Below are 21,977 nucleotides of genomic sequence, written 5' to 3' on the forward strand. Positions count from 1 at the left end.
TGCCTCCGCGGCTGTCACACCGTTGTCCCACGAAGGCTTTCCGGTGCTCTGCAAGACCTAGAAACCCGCTTTTGCCCTCCAGGCACTGACGTCCTTCGGCTGAGGCGCGGGGCCGGGAGCAGCGTCCTTCCCGAGGGACAGCGGCGCGGGCAGCGAGCAGAGCTGTGCCGGCTGCGGCGTCCGGCCCCTTTGCTGCGGGGGTGCCGGCACGGTACCGTGGGGGTGCCGGGGGCCGCTGTGCCGCGTCCTTTGGCCCGCGGGCCGTTGCTGTCCACGATGAGCCGGAGAAGGCCTGCGCCAGGGAAGTCCATGATGACCACCCCCCAGCGCACGGGCTGGCCGCCCCGGCGCCGCAGGTGCTGGCAGCAGCGGGGGTTCACAAAGCGGGCCACCTCCTCGGGGCAGGTGAAGAGCCCATTGCCGGAGCAGAAGGTGAGGTACATGGTAGCGGGGTCTCCGCCGGCCGCCTTCTCCAGGTGCCGCCGCACGCGGGCCCACTTGCGCTCCAGTGAGAGCACGTTCCAGGCGTCGCTGATGCTCAGCTGCTCGTAGGGGATGCCCAGCACCTCCCGCGCCAGCGCCTCCAGCACCACGATCTTCCCGCGCACCTGGCCCAGCGTTGGCACCTCCTCCCGGCACCACACACAGCCCTGTCCCTCCTCCAGCAGGCAGCGGTGCAGCTGGGCAGCGAAGCCGGGCCGGGAGAAGATGGGCAGCTCCTCTTTGATGCGCATAAGCACGGCCTCGCCGGGGTGGGCGCGGAGGAAGCGCAGGGTGCGGCGCAGGACGCCGCGCAGGCTGGCCCGCTGGAAGGTGCAGAGGTGGTAGATGCGGAGCTCACCCCGCGATAGCTTGCAGCGCACATCCAGGAAGCGGATGCCGGCCGCCAGCTGGGCCTCCAGGCCCCAGCTCTGGCACCGCAGGCGCCGGCCGCCGAACAGGCTGAGGGAGTCGTGGGTGCCAGGGATGGAGAGGCGGGAGAGAGGCAGGGCGTCGGGGAGCTCCGCCATCCAGTCGGGGCAGCAGGCTGCTGGCTGGGGTACGCAGTCGAAGGCAGCGCTGCGCCGGGACCATGTCTCCATGCCACCGGGAGAGCAGGCACCCCGGCAGCTGCCTGGCCCCCCGGAGCCCTGCCGTGGAGGAGAAGCAGACCATGAGCAGTGGGAGCATGGCTCCCATGCATCCCGATCCTACCCTCCCCAGTGGTATCCCCACCATGCCATGAAACCCTAGAGCATACCATACCCTATTAACATACCACATGGCCCATATACGTTGCTGCCAGTACTTCTGTCGAACTGTACTCTTCCCCTCCCACTCTCAAGCATTCGTCCCAGTACCCCCGAGCCCTGGTACGTCCCATCCTCCCCCTTGTTCACCCACCTGGGTTTGTCTGTGGCTGCGGAGCAGAGCCCGATGGACAGGCCGCGCGGCCGTGGGTGCCGGCAGGACACTGCCAGGTAGAGCGGGATGCCAGCCATTAACCCGGGGACAGTCATGACGCGCGTCCTGCCTCGCAAACGGCACGTGCACCTGGGATTCATCGTCAGCCCTCGGCCAAAGGAGAGCACTTGACAGACACACCAGGCTGGAAAACCTCCTGGCTGATCCCGACAGCAGCCATTCAGGCCTCTGCACCTCCCTCCCCAGGAATCAGGACAAACGGGATCGAGGTGCCGCGGGGCCCCTTGATGCTAACCACGGGAGTGGCTGTGCAGAGCCGCGGGGTGCCCACATGTCTGCTCCAGAGCCATGTGCTGGTGGGACCTGGACCAGCCCGGTGATGATTGGCATCGTCCCTGTCAAGAGGGACAACGCACAGGCAGGCACCCGGAGCAGGGCTCTGTGCTTGCCAGCACACCCCAGGACCTGCTCAGCGACAGTTGCCTAGGAAGTGGGCTTCATGCCCTTGCTGCTCATGCACCAGTGACTGCTTCACGCTGGAGTCACTGCAAGGCTGCCCGGCGCAGGGGTGACCCACCTCCTGCCCAGGGGACACAGCTGCCGGGCACCCCCGTCGGCAGCACACACTATACCCAGTAGGGTTTGGAGAGGAGCCGCCGGACAGGTCACAGACTCCTCCGAGCATCCCTCCGGGGCACATCCCCTCCGCCCGAGCGAGGCGGGCACAGGGATCCGCGGAGGGCGTTCGGCTCTACCACTGCAGGGACACCGGCGGGGACAGGCCGAGACACACGTTCCCTGCGCGCTGGGCGCAGCGGCAGGGCTGGACAGGGCTGAGCGGGGCTCCCTGCGGCTGCCCCCGGCTCGGGGGGCACAGACCCGCCCCGGGCAGCCCCGTCCCGCCCCGGGAACAGCCCCGTCTCGCGTTCGGCTGCGGCTCCCCCGGCACGGAAGGCCACAGCGGCGGAGCCCCGCCCCGGCCCGGCCCGGCCCCGCCCGCTGCTCTCGGCATGGCGGCGGCGGGCGGCGGCAGCGGGAGCTGCTTCGTGCTGGGCGCCTCGGGGGAGACGGGCCGGGTGCTGCTGCGGGAGCTGCTGGCCCGGCGGGTCTTCGCCCGGGTGACGCTGATCGGGCGGCGCCAGCTGAGCCTGGGCGAGGAGGCGGAGGCGGCCGTGGTGCGCGGGCCGGGACAGGGCTGGCCGTGGTGGCGGGGACCGGGGCGGCGGCACTGACCCTCGGCCTCCCCGCAGGAGCAGGCGGTGGTGGACTTCGAGCGGCTGGGCGAGCACGCCGCCGCCTTCCAGGGACACGACGTGGGCTTCTGCTGCCTGGGCACCACCAGGGCCAAGGCTGGCGCAGTGAGTGGGGACTCCCCTGTCCCCGGGAGAGTAGGGGTCCCGCTTGTCCCCTCCCCCGCCCGCCCGCTCCCTGCCTCACTGACCCTCCTCTCCCCTCGCAGGACGGCTTTGTCCGTGTGGACCGGGACTACGTGGCGCAGGCAGCAGAGCTGGCGCGGGCAGGGGGCTGCAAACACTTTGTCCTGCAGTCCTCCCGGGGGGCAAACGCGCAGAGCCACTTCCTCTACCTCCGCGTGAAGGTGAGGGGGCAGCTGGGGTGGGCTCCTGGTGTTCTGCAGGAATCACAGGATGCTGGGATGCTCGGGAAGGAAGCAGGAGCTGAGGTCTTGAGATGCAAATGGCTCTGGGGGTCCTCCTGGTGCTGCAGGACAAGGGAAGGGGCTGGCTGGACAGCTATGCAACTGGCTTCTTCTGAAGCAGCACGACACCTGCATGCAGCAGCTGTCTCCCTCCTCAAACCCCAGAAAGACCTGCTGAGGTCTCTACCCCAACCCCAGCTCCCCAGCCTCAAGCTGCGATGGCTTCACAGCTATGTGGGGACGCTCAGGGCTGTGTTCAGGTGAGACATGAACTATCCTGTGATGGAAAGCCCACAGGCTCCCCAGGTAGGACCATATTTGTCGCAAAAGCTTTTTTCCCCATATGTTGTGTGCTGCAGCTCCCACCACCTGCTGGACTCACAGCTGCCTTGCCAGCATCTTGTGCCGGGTGAATCCATCCCCAGGCTGGATGCTGACTCCAGATGCTCTCCGGAGCAGCCTGTTGCAGTTTAGCGTGATGGTTGCAAGGGTGCGCTGCTGACCTACGGTCTGAGTCCACCGTGGGCACTCACCCCAGCTGCCTGGCCTGGAGAGCTGATCCCTGCCTGGCCCGTTCCAGCTTCGCATTGGCATTAGTGCCATCCTGCCCACGGCTCAGAAGCTCTCTCCTGCCCTTTCATGGGGTGGCAAGGATGGTGCTTGCACTCATCCTTGTCTCCTTTCATCCTGCCTGGCTGCTCTGACAGGGAGAAGTGGAGAACCTGGTCCAGGCTGTTGGTTTTGATCGCTGTACCATTCTCCGGCCAGCGTGAGTAGTGGTGGAGGAGGGAGGGCACAGGGCTTGGGTGGAGGGTTGGCAGGGCAGCAGGCTGGGAGATGGAGGAAGAGAAAGGATCCATGAGAGCAGGGCTGGGGAGGGGAGTGGAAAATGCCACCAGCTGCAAATGCAGCTCATGGATGAGCAGACTGCTTCCCAGTGCTGCAGGGAGCAAGCTCTGAGCTGTCCCATGGCCTATCCCAATGCTGGGGCCATGGACAGGAGGCTTGGGCTGAAAGCACATGTTGGGGCACATAGGTCAGAGCTTAACTCCAGATGGACCTTGACCTTCTGCAGAGGGTACACTCACCTGTGACCTTTCAGCTGTACTGTGCTCTTGCTGCCTAGGAGAACTGGCATTCTGCTTTTGGCAGCACAGTGGGGAAAGGAGTTTAGTGTCCAAGGGCTCAGCTCTGTCACGGTTCATGACCCTGCCAAAGCCCCAAAGTCCCAAAGCCCATGTGGATTTTGGGAGCTGGTCTGGGCCTTGGTGCTGCTGGAGAATTCTGTGCAAGTCTCTAGCTTTCCCCCAGGGATTGTTTCAAGCTGACCCACCTTACCTCCTTGCCCTGCAGGGTGCTGCTGTGCAAGCGCCAGGAGTCCCGGCCCACGGAGTGGATAGCCCAGCAGTTCTTGGGTGTTGTGGCTCGGGTCTTCCCCACCGCTTACTCGGTGCCTGTGGAAACGGTGGCCAGGGCTATGGTGGCCTGTGTGCTGCAGCCAGGCGAGGGGAAGGTGAAGGTGCTGGAGAACAGGGCCATCCACGAGCTGGGAAAGGCAGTGCCACATCAGGGCACATAGAGCAAAAGGGATGGCAGGCAGGAGCTTGATTCATCATTCAGGTGCTCTTTAGGCTGAGGATGGATGCATGCTTGGAGAGGTGTGGGGTGCTTGCATGGCTAGCGTGGAGCCAGAGGTATATGCACTTTTTTGCACTGTGGCTGATTCTGTCAAGGGATCAGAAATGCAGGTGCTGGCTGCTGACATACAATGTGCTCTGCTGCGTGGGTCTGTAACACTAATACGGGTAAAGATGGTGTAATCCAGGCCTTGAATAAAACCCTATGACTGATCTGGTTGTGCCGGCTTTGTGTTGAAATAATGTCTGTCACCTGCACATCAACAACCCAGCCTCGTCTGCTCAGATTGTGTCACTTCAGGGAATGCTTGCAGGCAGGTGACAGACACAGGAAAGCAGAGACAAGGCACAGCTGCCTGTGTGGAGGCTGTACCTCACAGAGCACACGGTGGCACCAGTGCTGCTTGGATAGCAGAGCTACTGGATGCCTAGCAGCAGCTGCTGAGGCGCTGGGAGTGGTGCCTCTGCCTGCAGCAGGTCTCTGCAAACACTCCTGTCCTCATCTGCCCAGGGTGCTGAGGGACTGCTCTGGGGACGCTGCTGTTCACACCTGGGCTGCCACTTGGTACCTGTAGTCACATAAACACCATGAAAATACGTGCATTGACTTGCAAACGCCTGTCCCTCTGGGCTTTCCTTCCGGGCACAAGTGAGCCTGAGCCTAGCCCCGTGTTCCCGGGAGTGCTCTGCATGTGCAAAAGATGAGGCCAGCCCTGTGCACACCTTGGAGGGGGCTTGCTCCTGCCCAGGTGCCAGAAGGGGAGCAGGTTCCTTCTGTGGGCATGGAGCAGGCATGAGGAGCAGTGCAGTGTCCCAGGCGCAGCCCTGGCTGTTCTCAGGCCTCGTGCTCGGGGTCGAGGAACTTGGTGGCTTCACAGATGGGATACAGAACATACGTGACTCCCAAATTCCCTACTGGCCAGAGTCCCAGTGCTCTGGGTAACACTGCTTTCCAGGATTTTCTCTGACCTCACCCATGGCTCCTGTGTCAGTGACTTGGATGTGGCAAATGGAGGGAGCCTGCATCTCATCTCTTCCTTCTACACAAGCATTTCAGTCATCTGGTTGGACCTCAGAAGGTTGGTGGAGGCAGCAAGATGGTGTAAAGCCTGCACCTAGACAACTCCTCAGCCACGTGTGGGGCTCAGTTCAGAGGGGCCACAGAGCCACAGCTGTTGATAAGACTGTCCCAGTGAGAGCAAAACAATACTTTTAGAATAGTATTCCCAAAGGGAACCGAGAGGTAGGCTAGTCAGCATCAAATGAGTGAGGAGCACAAAGGCTGGTCACACCTGCAGCACTGGGTTACACAGGCATGGTGTGCTCAATGCTCAATGCTCAGAGATTGAGCTCAATGCTCAGAGATTTTTTTAAAAAGGGCATGTGGTTGTACAAGGGAGTGGAAATGAGCACTGAAATAGTAAGACCTTAAAAGAAGTGAAAATTGAGATGAGAATAAAAAAAAAAGAATTCAAGCTCTGGAAAGTTACAGGTGAGAGACAAGCCACAGAAGACATGAGGAAAGCATCCTAAAGGCATAAACATGAATTATGACTTTGTGAGAAGCAGAAAGTTCTCCAGGGAGGCTCAAGGACAGGATGTGACCAGGCTCTATAGGAAGGAAAGAGCTATCGCAGAAAGTCTCGGTGAGTTACTTGCATTGCCCTTTGCTGTTAGGGAGCTCACACTACCATCATTCCTTTGGGGACGCATATTTGCATGACTGTCCCAAAGCATGCAGGGCAAAAAAAGATATTTTTAACCCCATTTTTAGAACACGTGGTTAAAAGTCTGCCAGAAGGAGCACTCAGATGAACTGCCAAATACTCTCCTGGGTGAGAATTGCAGCGATCCCTTTACCAAAAGGTCAACACTGTTAAATATGATGCTAGTTCTTAAAAAGTTCCAGTGGGAACCAGGAAACTGCAAAGCGGTTAGGCTGCCTTCTGTAAGAGGCACGTTGCTAGAAAGGGTAATAAAGTCTGGAAATAACAGGGCCCAGGATAAATCGGGTGTAATGGGAGATTCCACGCGGCTTTTGAGGGGGCAGTTGCAAAGCACAAGCCTGGAGCACTCTTGGAGGAAACCAGCCATTGTGTACACAAGACAATCTGCTCCTCAGAGTGCACTCAGATCTCCAAAAAGCTCTCCCAGAAGGGCTCTTAAAGAAATTAAGCTGTCGTGGGAAGAAAAGGAAGGTCTGTGTAGTTTCTTATTGGAAATATTTTCTTAGCACTCCAAAGCCTTGAAGCACACAAAACAAACATTTCTTGCTGGACAAAGGTCTGTGGAAAATGAAAGCTATTTCTGTGTAACCCTTGTTTCTGCTCAGTGGTGACAGTTTCTTTTTCAGTGTTTCAGATGAATCAGTGTTAAAATGCACAGTTTCAATCCCAGCACACAGTACAACTTCCTTATCACCCTCCCGCACGGAATTTCCTCACACATTTTGGAGCTCAGTTCCCCAGTTTGCTCTTTGCACTCCTTAAACCCCCACCCCAGAGCTTTGGAAGAGATTTTAGAGCACCAGTCCCTGAACTACGACAGAGGGGATTTGCCCACCTAGGGCTGAAGGAGGTAAAGGAGATAAAAGCCTCTAGGGAACAGACCCCGTCCCTCCAGAGGGTCTCACTGGGCAAAGCTCCAGGTCCCTCTGAGCAGCAGGAGGTCTGCAGAGATGGAGCCGTGTCCTTGGCGTGCCTGCTGGGACTCTCTGCGTTCCAAGGGCACGCAGCCCTGGCTGCAGCTGGGAGGAGAGCATGGAAGGGTGCTCAGAGTCTGCTGGACAGCATTCACACAAACCACCTGGTCCCACAGACCCAAGTCCCCCTGGGATTCCAACGCTGACTTTATTACTGAAGATTAATGATAAAAGGATAGCTGCATTCCCAATGGCTCAGCAGTGGGGGTTTCCCAGGAGGTCCCATAGCTCTGCTGTCCTTCCCAGCCCCGAGCCGTGAGAACGACCAGCCCCTCTTGCCCAGCCCATGCTGCCACTGGCTTCCTTCTGAGAAGGGGGTGCCTGAACAGCTGGCAAAGCCTCCTGCAAACAGCACCACGCTTCAAAGGAGCTTTTCAAAGCATCCTCTGAGCTGGCTGGCACTGACCTGGCACTCAGTGACATCTTGGTGACATCCTGGTGACATCCCTGCTATCAAATTCATGGCCCTGATGAGCTCTCTGGCCCCAAGGGCACTGGCACAGCCCAGCAAAGGTGCAGAGTTTGCAAGGCTGTGTTCCTTCAGAGGCCAGGGGCTGCACCCCAGCTGCTAGCAGATGGGGCCACTGAGCTCTGTGGTGGGATTGGGATTGAGGCACTTCCAAGCTTGTAAAAGAAGCTCATTCTGAATCCTCTGGGAACAAGGCAGAGTGAGAGCAGCCTGGAAGAGCAAAGGACCTCCATCCTCCATGGCTGCTGCTGTTCCCTTCTCTACTCTGTGAGACACAAGGGAGGCTGGTGGGCACCTCAATGCCAGCAGTGGGAAGGGCAGCCCACCAGACCCCAGGCCTAGTACTCATGCCTGGGTACATCTTGGGGCCTCTAATCAGTCCAAGTCATTATCATCTCAATGTCTCATCCTCTGAAATTGCAGGCTATACTTTTTTTCATTCGGTTTCCACTACAAAGCAGTACAAAGCCAGCCCAAGCTCTCCAGGGAGGCACAGTTTCCAGCAGACTTCCAGCTTTCACTGACTGCACTGAGGTGCCTGAATGCAGACACTCTCTTGCTACATAATTCCACAACAGGTCCAAAATCCAGCCAGGAGCCAGAGCCAGCCAGCTCTGACACAGCACAAGGAGGAAAAAGGGGCCAAGGGCTGAGCTTAAATGTAACCCTGTGTTGGGGGCAGGTGGAGTTGGTCAGGGAAATGATGGTTGTTAGTGCACCTGGGTGTGGACAGCCAGGTTGGGAGCAAAGTCCCTATTCCCAGCTCCCAGTGTTAAGCAAGGCACACAGATGCACATTTTCATAGTCACCCAGGAGCCAAGGTCTGAAACAAAAGTCACAGTTACCCACCAGCCGATAACCACTGTTGAGGCGGTGGATATTTTGACATCAGCCACAGCCTTGAAATCAGTAGCAAGACTTCTCATAAGCACTTTTATTTTTCTAAAAGTACTATTTTTCACTGCAAAAATCTCTCTTGAATGAAGCATTTCTACCTGGCTCTTCTAAATACTGAGCTGGGGCCTGGTACACCATTAAAAGAAATGCTGTAGGCTTCCTGAAGCCCCCCCAAACATCAGCTTTGCCCTTTCAATTTGATTACCTGACCTCACCCCAGAAAATCCACTTTTTTTTTTCTCCCTGTGTAAGCTGAGAGAGAAGAAAACAAAATCCAGAAGCCGCCGGGGCCGGGGCCAGCTGCAGCAGGCCGGCCGGCATTGGATACGGGGCTGGCGGGGGTCCAGCTCCCGGCGCTATATAGGAACGAGGGAGGGAGCTGGGCTGCAGACGGAGCCTCTGCTGCCTGCTTTAGCCATCACTCACACTCTTCTCACGGCCGAGGAAACTACAGCCTGCCAAGATGTGCAAAGGATTAGCAGCGCTGCCCCACACGTGCCTGGAGAGGTGAGAGCGGCCGGGGTGTGCGGGATGCCAGCGGCTGCCTCCCCGCAGGGCTCTGCCGGGGCGCCTGGGGGCACAGGGGATCTTCCTGCAGCACATCCCGTGATGGGCATCTCTTATGGGGACTGGGGTTATCCAGCTCTGAATGGGGAGGGAAGGGCGGCTTGCTGGGGGTGGCTCGGTGGGTGCTTCGAGTGGCTGGGATCCTTGGTGGGATGAGTGCTGATTCAGCCCCAAACTCCCCACTCTGCCCTGGCAATCTGTCTGCTGGGTGAGTTTGGGCTGCTCCAAACCCACCCCTCCACTGTTCTGAGCAGGAGTGCTTTTTCCTCAGTTCTTAATTTCTGCAAAGCATGGAGGAGGAGAGGAGGAAAAAAGCAGGACAGGGGTTTCACCTTTCTGAGGTGAAAACAGCCCTGTCTCCAAAGTGCCTCAAAATCCTCTTTTAATTGCCTGTGTGTTGCTCACATGTGGAATAGCCAGACCTGCCCCCTCTCATGGAGCTCACCTCTGTGCAGAGCACTAGCTCTGCCCCCCTTGTGGGACTCATCCTCATCTTCAGCCCTATCCACCCTGGTGTTCATCCCAAAACCTGCACCTGATGGTGGCAGAGGCTCTTCTCAACCCCTGGGAGCCCAGGCAGGTTCCAGCCCCTGGCCATTTCCATGCTGATTGGAATTTGCCCTCTCCTCTGCTCCCACAGGCTTTGGAGGGGGTCCAGTGAGAAGCAGAGGTGCAGGGCATCTGGGGTCTCACTGCAGCAGTAGGGCACTGGATGCTTCACCTAAGGAGGAAACTTGGAAGACTCAAGGGAATCCCTCAATGAGGATTCCCTCACGCCTGCAAATGCCTCAGCACTGGTTTTTGGATGAGAGTGACAGTGGGAAATTCACTGCCCTGAGGGGAGTTCCAGAGAAGTTCCAGCCGAAATTGTGCCATTGGCGGCTGATGCTGCTTGCCCAAAAGGCAAATTCTCATCACAGGCAAGAACAGGAGCACAGGCCTGTGACAGTTTCTTTGCTGGAAACTTTCAGCCATCCTCATGAATCCATGCTCACCTTGCACGGGCAGCCAAGAGTGCTCTTCCAGTTGTGGTTGGTCCACATATTTCTGCTCTATCACCCTTGTTGTCACTCTTCTGACACTTTCTAATACTAAAAAACTTTCTTAAAAGAGATTTTCTCCCACTGCTGCTATGCTGATGTTTTCATATGCTATGCCCTCAAATCCTCACTCTGGAAGGCTTCACTTACACTTTGAGACACAGAATTAGGACTGCATTTGTCCCATGTGGCTCACCTTGTATTGCTCTATGAGGCTTTCCAGCTGCTTCCCTGCCAGTGTCACAAGACCCTCCTGCAGCTCCTCACAACTTGTCCCTGAGTGCCATACCCGGGGGCTGCAACATCTGCTGCTCAGCTGCTGGTCCCCTTCTCCCACTGCTCGTGACGTTGAACAGCACAGTCCCAGCCTGCACCATCCCCACGCTGTCACTCCTGAACTGACCTTCCTCCTGCAGCTACCTGGGGTCTGGAGAGCCCATCCAGGGTCCCCTGCACACCCAAGGGGCTGGTACCCCCTGATTCTCCCCATGGCACATGTTTGCCAGCCTCTTCAGAGAGGGATGATAGGTTGAAAGGAATCTCTTCCTACGGCCAGAGCTGCCTTGACTCCTCTCCAATAGACCATATTTGTCCATGTGTCCACCACGGGTCTGACACGGCTGCCACTGACGTGCCCACACAGCATCACACTTGCAGCTTTATGGCTCCTCAAATCCCCTCTGGAGCCCTTTTCCCCGTCAAGGGGCACTTCCTCTGGCGCCTCCCTGCCCTTGGGCACAGCATCACCTTTAGCTTTCAGCTACGGCTTTAAACTTGTTTGAGCTTCTATTTTTGTTTTGGTTTTAAAGCTGGAGTCTCTCCTGGCCCTCCCGAGCAGCCCTTCTTGCTCTTGGTATGTTTGACAGAGGCCATATTTTCTATTAATGCTTCTTGGAAGCTATTTCTCAGACTTTTTCTTGGCTTGCTCCCACATGTTCTCACAGTTAACCTTCCACCGTTTACAGTCCTCTTGCTTTTTCTCACTCGACCATAGCTGGGGATTTTTTAAAAGATGCCTTTTTTGTCTACAGCTGCCTTTTTTCCCCCTGCTGTTTAGCCTTCCCTGAAGCCTTGCTTGAAAGCTTGTAATCCATCTCCTGGAGGACGCCAGGATGGTGTCTTTAAATAGCCCTTCCCTCCCTCAGCCTGCAGGCTTTCAGCCTGCTCCTGTCCTTCCTCACTTCCTTTTAACAACCGTCCTTATCTCTGCTGTCTCCACAGATTTCATGAAGGTCCCACTGCCAGGGAATTGCTCTGGTGCAGGGGGGAGGCTCTTGCTGCTTTCCCCACGCCTGCAGGGCTCCAGCAGGGTGGGCAGCCACTGGTGGTCCATTGATAGCACCATAGGATGGAGCAGGATGGGGCCACCCGAAGTGTCCCGTTGGGAGCAGCAAGCAGTGGAGCTCAGCACAGCTTGAGGGAGGGGCTGGGCTTGAATGAAGCCCTGCTCAGCTGTGTGCAGGGTGTGGGGCTCAGCTGGGGCTGCTCAGGGCCTCAGTGCCCTTGGAAGCTGACAGCTGTTGGCCATAAGTCACTGTCTGAGGATGGGAGTCAGAGAGCAAGATTCTGAACCGGGTCTGAGCACTTGTTGTGTGAAGTCACCGTCAATTGCATCCAGACCTTGTGCATGTCTCAGCCTCATCCACACCAGGGCAGGGGCTCCCCAGGTGCTGCTCAGACAGCAGCAGAGTCCTGGTCCTGTATTCCCACCTTCTTGGGTCATCATGGGCTGTGTTTGACTCTCGGTGCCCCTGCTCCCAGCACAGCTTGTGTTATCCCTCTGCCTGCTCAGGAACTCCTGATATCCACTGTCCTTGCTTCAGAGGTGGACAGCCCCCTTGCTCTTCCCCCCTGCTCCTGCCAGATGAACCCCTATGATCTGACACATGGTCCAGTTGCTTGGAAGAGACTGTCCCTGCTGCACAGCACCTGGCACTGGCTGGGGCTTGACCATGGCAACATCCCCACTTGTCCCTCCCGAGCTCTGAGCCGTGGCAGGGAGTGGGACAAGGTGGCACTCAGCATTTCTACTCGGCCCCTCCTGAGAAATGCTCCCTGGGCCCATGGTCCCCTTCCCCGCAGGAACCTCTGGCCACAAGCCCAGATGAATGGGAAAGCAGAGCCAAGGGAGAGGCCGTCCCCTCAACTTTCCTGTGGCACCCACTGCATCGGTGCTAACAGGGCTGCAGTTCCTGCCCACTTCACCTGCTCCCCATCTCTGCAGCTGTGCCATCCCCACGGGTCAGAGCCATGCCAGGGGGTCCCAGTAGTGCTGGCTAGCAAGGTGCCAAGGGGCAGCTGAGGCTTGCCAGAGAGCCAGCCCCAGGACATCAGGAGCCAGCTCTGGCTCGGAGCACTTATCTGCATTTCATGTATTTACTTACAGCTAGACGAAGGGCAGGATCCCTGTCCCAGACACCTCAGTGTGGGAACATGACAACCTTGTCACCCTTTTCCTGAGGTCCTGGGCTTTCCAAGGTTCAAGTTTTCTCAGAAGTACCAGCAATCGAAACTGTCCCTGTGGCTGCTGATGTTGTCCGTGAACAGTTGGGTTTCTGGGTGTGCGCTGCCCCATGCCCTACACCCACGGTGGGCGGTCTGTGCAGCCCCAGGCTGGGCTGCTCTCTCTGGCTGGTCCTGCTGCCCACGTCCATGCAAGGGTGGCAGGTCAGAGGCAGGTTTCTGCAGCAGAAGTGGGGGGCAGCTGGCAGGGAGCAGAGCAGACACCATGCACCGGGTCTCCAAATGTCAGCCATGGGGACTGGTGGGTGGAAACCAAAACACAGAGAGAGAGTTTTACAAGGAGGGAAAAAATCAAAGGAATTGAAATGAAATAGCAGACATAGCAAGGGAGTGATCATCCCCCGAGAGCTTGTGAAAATAAACAGCAGAGAGGAAAATTGCAGGGAGCCCTGAAGACAGGGAGCTGCTGCCCGGCTTTGCCAGCCATGCTGAAAGCTCAGCCCAGTCGGCCTGTGAGGAGCAGTCTGTCCACTCTCCTTCATCTCCTGTGTCAGCAAGATGACCTGGAAACCACCAAGCGTTGCTGTTCCAGGGAAAAGTCCTGCCCTGCGAAGATGGGGTTTGGGGGGTCTGTTTTCAGCCCTTTATTTCTTCAGCCTCATGCAGCACACCTGAGTGTTCCCTGCAAAAGCTCAGCTTGCTCTTGCTACCACCCTTGAGCTGCAGCAGAGGGGAGCCTCCTCTGCAGTTCTGGATGCTCAGGACCTAACTAATAAATTGTATTGCATGAAAGGGAGCGTTTTGGGAGACAGCTGGGCCTGATGTCAAGCCTCAGGACCCGCCTTTTCTCTGCATCCTCCAAATTCAGGTCTGGAGCATGGCCTCGGTGCAATGAGAACTGGCACTCAGCCTTTGACAGTCTTCAGCTCCTGAAACCTTTCTTCCCCCTCTGCCCAGAGACGGCAGCACCCGGGAAGTGCCTGTTTATGGGACCCTGACCATTGCAAATATAAGGCTTATATATTACTGATAAGCATGCTCTGTATCTATAAGGCTCTGAGTGCTGTCAGCAGTGTGGGGCTGGTGGGCACAGTGTGGGTTGGGACCATGGGGCAGGCACCACCCAGCACAGCACCCACACAGCCTCTTCTCCAAAGACAGCTCCTTCGCCTCCTCACCAGCACTGCTTCAAGCTCATCTCTATAGAGACTGAGTGCTGCACACATGTCCCTAATTCAGCCCCAGAGCAGCGTGACAGCTCGGCTGATCCAATTATACCGGCCACAGATGGGGACAGAGCGAGGAGATCAAGAGCTGCCGCTAATGTGCAGCGCCTGTTTTGAAACACGCAGACAGGCACAGCCTTTACAGCATCAGGGTCCATTTGTTCATCTGGAGTTAATTACAGTGGGTGCAGGGCAGGGACTATGAGTGTCCCACTGCCCCGTTCCTCTGCCTGACCTGTGTCTGCTCCTCCCCTGCTGCAGGGCCAAGGAGATCAAGACAAAGCTGGGCACACTGCTCCAGAAGCCTGACTCAACCATTGACTTCATCATCCCTTACCCTGAGAAGCCGGAGAAGCCACCCAAGGCCCAGAAGTGAGTACTGCACTGGGCTGGGCTGCAGTGGTACCTATGCCCAGCCAGTGGGATGGATACAAGCCCTTTAGGGACGCAGAGGAGCTGAAGCCCTGCTGTGGGTTGGCACAGCAGGCTCTACGTGGCAGGCAGCTCGTGGCATGCTCCTCGTGACCTGCCTGCTAGGTGCAGGCTCAGGAAGTTATGTCAGGGCAGCATGAGACATGACAGGCAATACAGCTCTATGGAAACTAGATTTCCCATGGAAACTCAATTTTCTTTTGATGAGATTTCGTGTTATTCGATAAAGGTTTTCCCAGAGGCATATGGCACTTGGACTTCTCTGAGTCACCTGCCTCAGCCCAGAGGTGCCAGCCTTCGCAGCCATCTGGCTTTGGGGTGGCAGCGTGTCCCTGAGCTGGGTGCACAACCTCATGGCACAATGCCTGGCTCTGGGCAGCTCTGTGATGATGGCATCTCCTCACCTTATGGCCTTTGGCTTGACCACTGCTCTCCAGCACTGGGCTGGTGTATAATATTGGCTTATCAACATTATTTAAAGCATATGAAACATTAATTATTTTGCCTGCTAATCCAGGGTGCGGGGGTGATATGCAGGGGGACATTTGCCAGCACGGCACCTGCCAGCCACAGCGCTGCCCGGAGAGAGCTGCCCATGCCAAGCAGGGCTGGCAAAGCCCGATGGATTGTATGGTTCTCACTCCATTGCTGCCATGCCCCAGATGCCTCTGTGACAGAGACACATTTGTCTCCATCAGCCATCCCCGCAGAAAGCCGGAGAACATCTGCACTCCCTGCTGTCTGGAGGAGTTGTTTTCTCCTATGCTGCATCGCTGCGCAGCCCTGGCATCACTCACCTGTCAGCATCTCACTCACAGTTAATATCATCCCTGGGACATTCAGATAATGGGAAAGTGAATTTGGTGGTTTCCAGGAAATCTGGATTGTGTTAGGTTGCTGCAGTGATGCTCCTCCTCACTGGGGTGAGAAGTCACCTGATAGGAACATGGGGGCAGGGAGAGCTTTGATCCTTGAAGTGCAAACGCAATTCGAGGTCCAGAAAGTGAAGGATAAGAGCCCCCTGTCATGGTCCCTACTGTTGAGTGCTGGTGGTTTGGTAACAAGTGAGGGCTGGCATCCACCCTGAGCAAGCCTGGCATTCCTGCCGCTCTCCCTGCTGGAGCCACCTGGGCAGTGCCTGCACTTCCCCCAGACCCACTGCTGAAGCTCCTGGGCCACCAAGACCTGGACAGGCTGTCCTGCCTATGCTCCCTCCCCGGCCCCAGGGATGCCCTGCTCACCCAGGGGGTTACAGCCCCCATGTGTGGCCCCTGCAGCAGCAGAACAAGAGAGGGCAGCACAGCCTGCCGGGAGTGGAGATGGTCCACAGCCAGCCCAGCGCTCAGTGCCAAGCAGGGGGCCTTCCCTTGCCCTCCAGCCAACACTGGCAGGGATGCAGGGAAGGACCTGTGAGCCCAGGGCAGCGTGGTCAAACTCCTCGGGACTTAAATAAAACAACAACAAAAAAAACACAAACAAAACCCCCCACAAAACTCTTTAGTCTCACCGCAAACATCGCACTGAAATATATATGTATATAAAAAAAGTGGAAAACTGTGCAGATGGAAAACACTGGAGGTTTCCACTGGGAAGGGCGCCGAGGCCGGTGACCCGGCCTGCCGCAGGGCGTGGGAACGGGGCGGGCGGGCTGTGGGAGTGAGTGGAGGGCGCTGACCCCGGCCCCAGCAGCACGGGGCCGGAATGACCAAGCCCCTGTGGCCCCCGCCAGCGGGGAGCATCTTTCCCCACCCCAGCAGGAAAACACAGGGATGCTTCCCAGCCGCCTGCAGAGCCCCTGCGCTGCCCTCCCGTGTATGGGCGCTGGGGTGAGGAGGGGACCTGTGGCTGCAGAAGGGACTCGCTGTGCAGGCCAGCCACATCTCTGCACTAGCACGGGAGATTCGCCCTCCCCACCCCATCCCCACCCTCCCTGGTGCTCGGCTGTCCCCAGGAGAAGGGCATCTGTGCTGTGATGCAGCAGCATCCCCATTCCATCCCCAGACCACTGTCTCCACTCTGAAAGTCTCTGCAACTTGTTACTCCATTTCTCCCCGGTTTTAAAGGAATTATTTAAAAACCTGGAGCCCAGACTAGGGCTATGGGGTAATCGTGGACTACCTGAGCTTTCTTTACTCTCCTCAGGCCATCTCCGGAGGAGGCTCTGCAGTGGCGTGATTCCTTGGAGAAACTCCTGCAAAACCCCTGTAAGTTCACATTGCCCTGTGGTTGGTCACCTCCCCTCTTTCCATGTCCCCTGGGGTGCTCAGTGAGGGCTTGGCCCCCCTTGCACCACCAGTGCTCAGTGAGGGCTCACCCCTCCTTGCCCCCCAGATGGGCTCGCCAGCTTCCGCAGCTTCCTGCGCTCCGAGTTCAGCGAGGAGAACGCCGAGTTCTGGGCGGCCTGCGAGGACTACAAGAAAACCAAGTCCCCTGTGAAGATGGCAGAGAAGGCCAAAAAGATCTATGAGGAGTTCATCCAGACTGAGGCACCCAAGGAGGTCAGTGGCCATGGGGCAGGAGATGGTACTGGGAGGTATGAGGCTGCTGCCCTGCCAGCCTCCATCCCAAAGGAGAGTGATGGCTGCAGGGCACTTCGTGCCATGGCTGAGGGACTTGGAGCCTTGTCAAGGGGCAGCCCCATCCCCACGTGCTGCACTCTCATCCTTCACAGCTGTGGAGCCCCTGTTTGCACACTCAGCCTCTGCTGGGCTGTCTCTTGCCACTGACACCCCCAACACATCTCTGTCCCCCCTACCCTCACAGAGGCGTGACATTAATCACAAGGGATGACAATGTACAGTAATCCTCCTACCCAAGTTAGCTTTACAGCAGGACAGAGCTCATCCTGACAGCTTTGCCACCAATAATTCTTCCAGAGAAATGAACCTGCTTCAGTCCCTCTCCTCACCCTTTGTGTGACTGTTGGTGGGACACAGCAGGCAAGGGCAGATGCCATCACTCAGCCCTCCAAAGGCAGGCTCCCACCCCTCTTACGCTCCCATCACAGGTGAACATCGACCACTTCACCAAGGCTGTGACCATGAAGAACCTGGTGGAGCCGTCACCAACCAGCTTTGACATGGCCCAGAAGAGGATCTTTGCCCTGATGGAAAAAGACTCCCTGCCCAGATTTGTGCGGTCGGAGTTTTATCATGAGTTAATCAAGTAGCAATGCAGCAGGGCTGTGCGAGGCGTCCCCACTGCTTCTGTCTAAACACTGCCCCTTCTGCAGCTGCTTTGCTTTCTCAGTACCACTCTAGAAGAGCACCCAGGGGTGTTGCTAAACACCTCCCCCCATGCTTTGGACTGTCAAACATCCTGGTGTTTCCTCTCCCACCATCACTTTCCTCTCCCACAAAAGACCAATTTGCAGAAACTCCCCGGAGCTGGGACCCAGAAGGGTGAGGGAGCAGCCCCAGCTCTGCAGTGACCAGGAGCTACTTGGCCAGCTGGTGCATCCCTGGTGCTGCAGAGCTTGGCACTAGCTGGAGGCTCTGAGGTGCCAGCTCTGCCTTCTTAGGACTCCTTAGAACATGACAATTTTTCTCCCAGTGTTGCCCATACTGCTGGTTTGGCCCAGGCTCGCTCCCTCCTCCCAACTTCCCAGGCTCTGCTGACACTGCACAGGTACCCTGCAGGTGCTCCCCTCCCTGGCCAAGGGGCAGATGAGACACGTCCACTGCCTGATTGGCATCACCTTGTCTTCAGAAAGCAGCCAATCAGCAGGCACAGGGACAGCTGTCCAGGGACGGGGGCACGGCAGGGACAGCAGTGACACCGTACAGCAAGGATGGCACTGTGACAAGGATGGCAGGGACCGCTGTACGGCAGAACCAGGTGCCGCAGGGTGCGCCTGGCTGGCAGCAGGAGTGAGCAGAGCGAGCCTGTGGCACTGCTTCCCCAGTGGCTCCACCCAGAGCCAGCCTGTTTGCTCCACTCTAAACACAAAAAAAGAGGATAAAACGAGACCTGCTGGTCCAAAACACTGGGACTGTTTAGCAACCCAGAACTCCTGCTCACTCCAACCTTTGTGTGACGCCCTGAGCTCCCAGTGCACATCCCACGCCACGTCCCAGTGCTGGTCACAGCCCTCGCAGTGTGCTGGGATGGCAGCTCCAGGGGCTGCTGCAAGGCTCTCCTGCTCCAGTCGCTTCTCTCTGCAGTAGGCATGCCAAAGCAATACTTCTACACAAACCCAACAGAGAGGCGTCGAGCACAGGAGGGAGGAAAGTCATGCTGGGGGGAAAGAAAGCTGAAATTCTGGCTGTTCAGATCCAATTTGAAAAATCAAACCAAAAAAACCAAATGCAAACTCAAGCCCATTACTGGAAACATGAAAAATAACTCCCTGGCTTCTAGAACAGAGTGCAGACTCTGCTGAGTTTGTGTAGCCTGCATCTCTCTCTCCTGTCTCCTACTATCTGCCCAGGACATGTGTTTCCACAGGCTGTCTCTAAAAGGACCAGCTGTTTTCTAATAGTTCAAAGCCAGCCCTCTGCTAGCAGAATAAATCACACCTGAGGATGGGGCAAGGGCGTACATGAAAAGCAGCCGGGGTCTCATTTCAGCCTTGAGGGAAATGTGACAAACCCCTGCTCCACGGGGCCTGGATGGTTCATCCCCCTGTTGGTTTCCTGGTGCATCATCCACAGGGTCATGGCTTGCAACCTGACAGGTGCCAGCAAAACATCCATGGCCATGCTGCCCACAGGCATCCCTGACCAGCCCCCTTCCCCAGGCTGCTCAGCCTCTCTGCAAGTCATGGGGCTCCATGCAAAATGCAGTAACATAAACAACGGATTTGCCAGCCTCTTCAAGACTTTCAAAATCTGATCAAAACCCCACCAGCCCCAAATATTTACATGTTGTCACTATGGCAATGAAGAAAAATACATCCCGAGCTTCAGGAAATGGGCTGTGTTTTCCATGCAGGAGCAGGGAGGCAGGGGAAGGATGGAGGCAGTCACAAACGTGACTCTTTTTTAAGCTCTGGAGCAAAAGGCCTGGGAAAGTCGGTGCTGGAGCAGCAGGGGTGATGCTCACAGGCATTCCCCTGGGGTGAATGCAGAGGGTGGCTTGGGTGGCCCTAAAGAGCCCAAGGGAGCCCATGAGCAGCAGGAGGGTCCCATCAAAAGGGCACAGGACCCCCCAGCAGTGCTCACCATTCAGGTGGGCAACAAGGGGGAGGTAGAAGCAGGGCTGGGTGTGGGATGGGGGGCTTGGCCAGCCCCTCTGCTGCAGGGTGTTCCCCCCACCTCTGCCTGTACATGCTCCCTGCACCCTCCCAACATCTCCATAAACTGGTGTCAATACAAGTAGGTTCAGCATGTTCAAGCTCCCCATTTATAGCGTGACTCAGAAATGCAAAACTGAACAGGCTTCCCTGCAGAAAGACCTGGATCTTTCATTTCTGCTTAATCCTTTGGCAGCTATTTCCAGATTCCCTCACATGTTCCACAGTTAAATGCTGCCACCACCAACGCCATAAGGTTGGGATGCTGCTGGAGGCTCTCTTGCTACGCACCATCAATCCCTGAGACGTCACTGCTGCAGCAGCGACACGTGGGGCAGGGAGAAGGTGTCTAGGTATGTATGTGTGGAAAAGAAAGGTGCAGGCTGGGTTCAGGAGAGATGAAACAGCTCTGTTGGAAATTCCTCCCTGGCTCAATTTCTGCTAAAATGCTGGAAGTCTACTTTGGGGGCTGCCAGTGATCTACTGGGTGGCCATAAAATGTGGCCACTGAAGCATTTTGGAGCTCTTGGCAAGTTGTGCTTGTGTAGAAGGGTCATTTGGCAGGCTTGCCTGGAAAGGTGGTAACACCTGTACCAACCCCATGGCCCAGCTTTCCACAGGCCCAGAGGTACTTACTCCTGGGCTGATGCCAACCATCATATTCTGGTAGGAAATATTTCATGTATTTTATCACTCTAGCTCTCATGAAATTTGGCATATATAGCACTATATATACACAACATGTACATCTGTATTCCTGGAGTCATATATACGCATACCTACATATACGTACTGGTAACGTGGGCATCTGGATCCCCTGAGAGGCAGAGAGCCAAAAACCAGAGTTTCTGGATGTGGTGCTTGGGGTCCATCAGAGAGATGAGGGTGTGTGGGTTTAGCATGGTCCCAGACCCAGTTGAGGGAAACCTTGGCCATCCAGCTTAGCAAACACAGAAGTGCATCTTCCAAAACATCCTCTGGAATCACCCTGTGCCTGTGGCTGCTGTGTGCCATCCTGGCACCTGGGCTGCTGCAGGAGGCAGGTCTCGTGCTCCCCGAGGGACCCCAATCTCTGCCGTGGGGCAAGGCAACCCCACGCTGCAGCCAGGGGCATGGGGCACTAGGTACTGCCTCCACGCCACCCTGGTGCCCACTCCCTGCCTCAGGCACATGTGGAAAAGGGCTCCCTGCAGCTGAACACCTCAGATGAACACCGGGGGATGGTTTGCTGCGTGTTTTATGGTGACTTCAGCAACCTGCAGCCTCGCACCTCGTCCGTCACAGGGTGAACCACCCAGCTCTTGCCCTGGGGGCTTGAGGCTGGACTCTGCCAATGCTGCCCAGTTCCAGCCTTGGGGACTGCCAAAGCCCAGTGGCTGAGGGTGTCCCAGAGCTCATCCAGGCTCCCCTCAGGCCTTGGTCACTCCATGGAGGGTGCTGCATGCTGTGGCCAAGGGCTGGAGCAAGGTCAGGAGGGCGCATCAGCCCCTCACACCCGTGAGCTGCAGGTTTTCAGTCTGAAGTTCTCCATGGGATTTCCACCAGAGATCTTCATGTGGGGAAGATGTGAGGTGCTGGTGTGCACCGAGGAGTTGTGTTAACCCATATTCATGTACCACTCAGTAATTCACACATAAACATGTATTTCTGCTACTGTTTCAATGGACTGGTCATTTTGTCTCTTCGCACTGAAGGTGCAGCGTTTTCATACCCGCTACAGGACACTCCCAAAACTTGTGCCCAAAAGCCCTGGCAAGACCAAAAGCCTCTGAGAACTTCTGCTGCAGTGATGCAGTGGTTTCTCAGCAAACTGGAAAGGGAATCACCCCAGGGAGCTGATCCAGAGGACACACCCCAAAAGTGTAGCACAGGCACCTCCAGTCCCACTGCTGCCTCAGGCTTTGGCTCCCAGGGCCAGCTCATGCTCCAGCAGCAGTAGCTGTGGTACCACAGGGGCTGAGCAAGGGCCATCCCTGCTCTCTACACTCACAGGGCTCAGCCCAGGGACAGGCTCAGCTTTGAGATAAAATATGTTCTGCTCTGGAGCTCGGTGTTGGAAAGAATCTGCAGCAAGGAGGGGCTCCTTGATGTCCCCCGCTCCAAAGCTGTCAAGGGGGGACTCACCCTCACCCCAGATCCTTGGCAAGGATGGGTGATCCCCATGCAGAGCTGATGGTCTGGCAAGGCATAGACCCACAAAAACCCCACAGCCCCCAGGCTCACAGTGTTGAAAGTGTCTGAAGGATGTAAT

General features: G+C 56.9%; 3 protein-coding genes across 3 annotated transcripts; 2 read left to right on the top strand and 1 right to left on the bottom strand.

Annotated features, from left to right (window-relative positions):
- Positions 1-1,082, bottom strand: LOC138114385 (1-phosphatidylinositol phosphodiesterase-like). Its single transcript, XM_069023758.1, is given in 2 exon segments — positions 1-197; positions 200-1,082. Coding segments are annotated over 2 exon segments (1,023 nt in total). The 3' UTR covers positions 1-57.
- A 1,284-nt stretch (positions 1,083-2,366) lies between these two features.
- HTATIP2 (HIV-1 Tat interactive protein 2) lies at positions 2,367-4,911 on the top strand. The gene is made up of 5 exons (XM_069023332.1): positions 2,367-2,579; positions 2,655-2,762; positions 2,864-3,001; positions 3,769-3,830; positions 4,415-4,911. Exons 1-5 carry the CDS (start codon positions 2,415-2,417, stop codon positions 4,638-4,640), a joined length of 699 nt encoding a protein of 232 aa, XP_068879433.1. The 5' UTR covers positions 2,367-2,414; the 3' UTR covers positions 4,641-4,911.
- Positions 4,912-8,844: 3,933 nt separating this feature from the next.
- RGS5 (regulator of G protein signaling 5) lies at positions 8,845-21,388 on the top strand. Its single transcript, XM_069023811.1, has 5 exons — positions 8,845-9,272; positions 14,323-14,433; positions 16,636-16,697; positions 16,825-16,991; positions 17,501-21,388. Exons 1-5 carry the CDS (start codon positions 9,229-9,231, stop codon positions 17,660-17,662), a joined length of 546 nt encoding a protein of 181 aa, XP_068879912.1. The 5' UTR covers positions 8,845-9,228; the 3' UTR covers positions 17,663-21,388.
- The last annotated feature ends 589 nt before the right edge of the window (positions 21,389-21,977 follow it).

This window comes from Aphelocoma coerulescens, chromosome 8 (genome assembly GCF_041296385.1).
Source record: "Aphelocoma coerulescens isolate FSJ_1873_10779 chromosome 8, UR_Acoe_1.0, whole genome shotgun sequence".
NCBI lineage: Eukaryota > Metazoa > Chordata > Aves > Passeriformes > Corvidae > Aphelocoma > Aphelocoma coerulescens.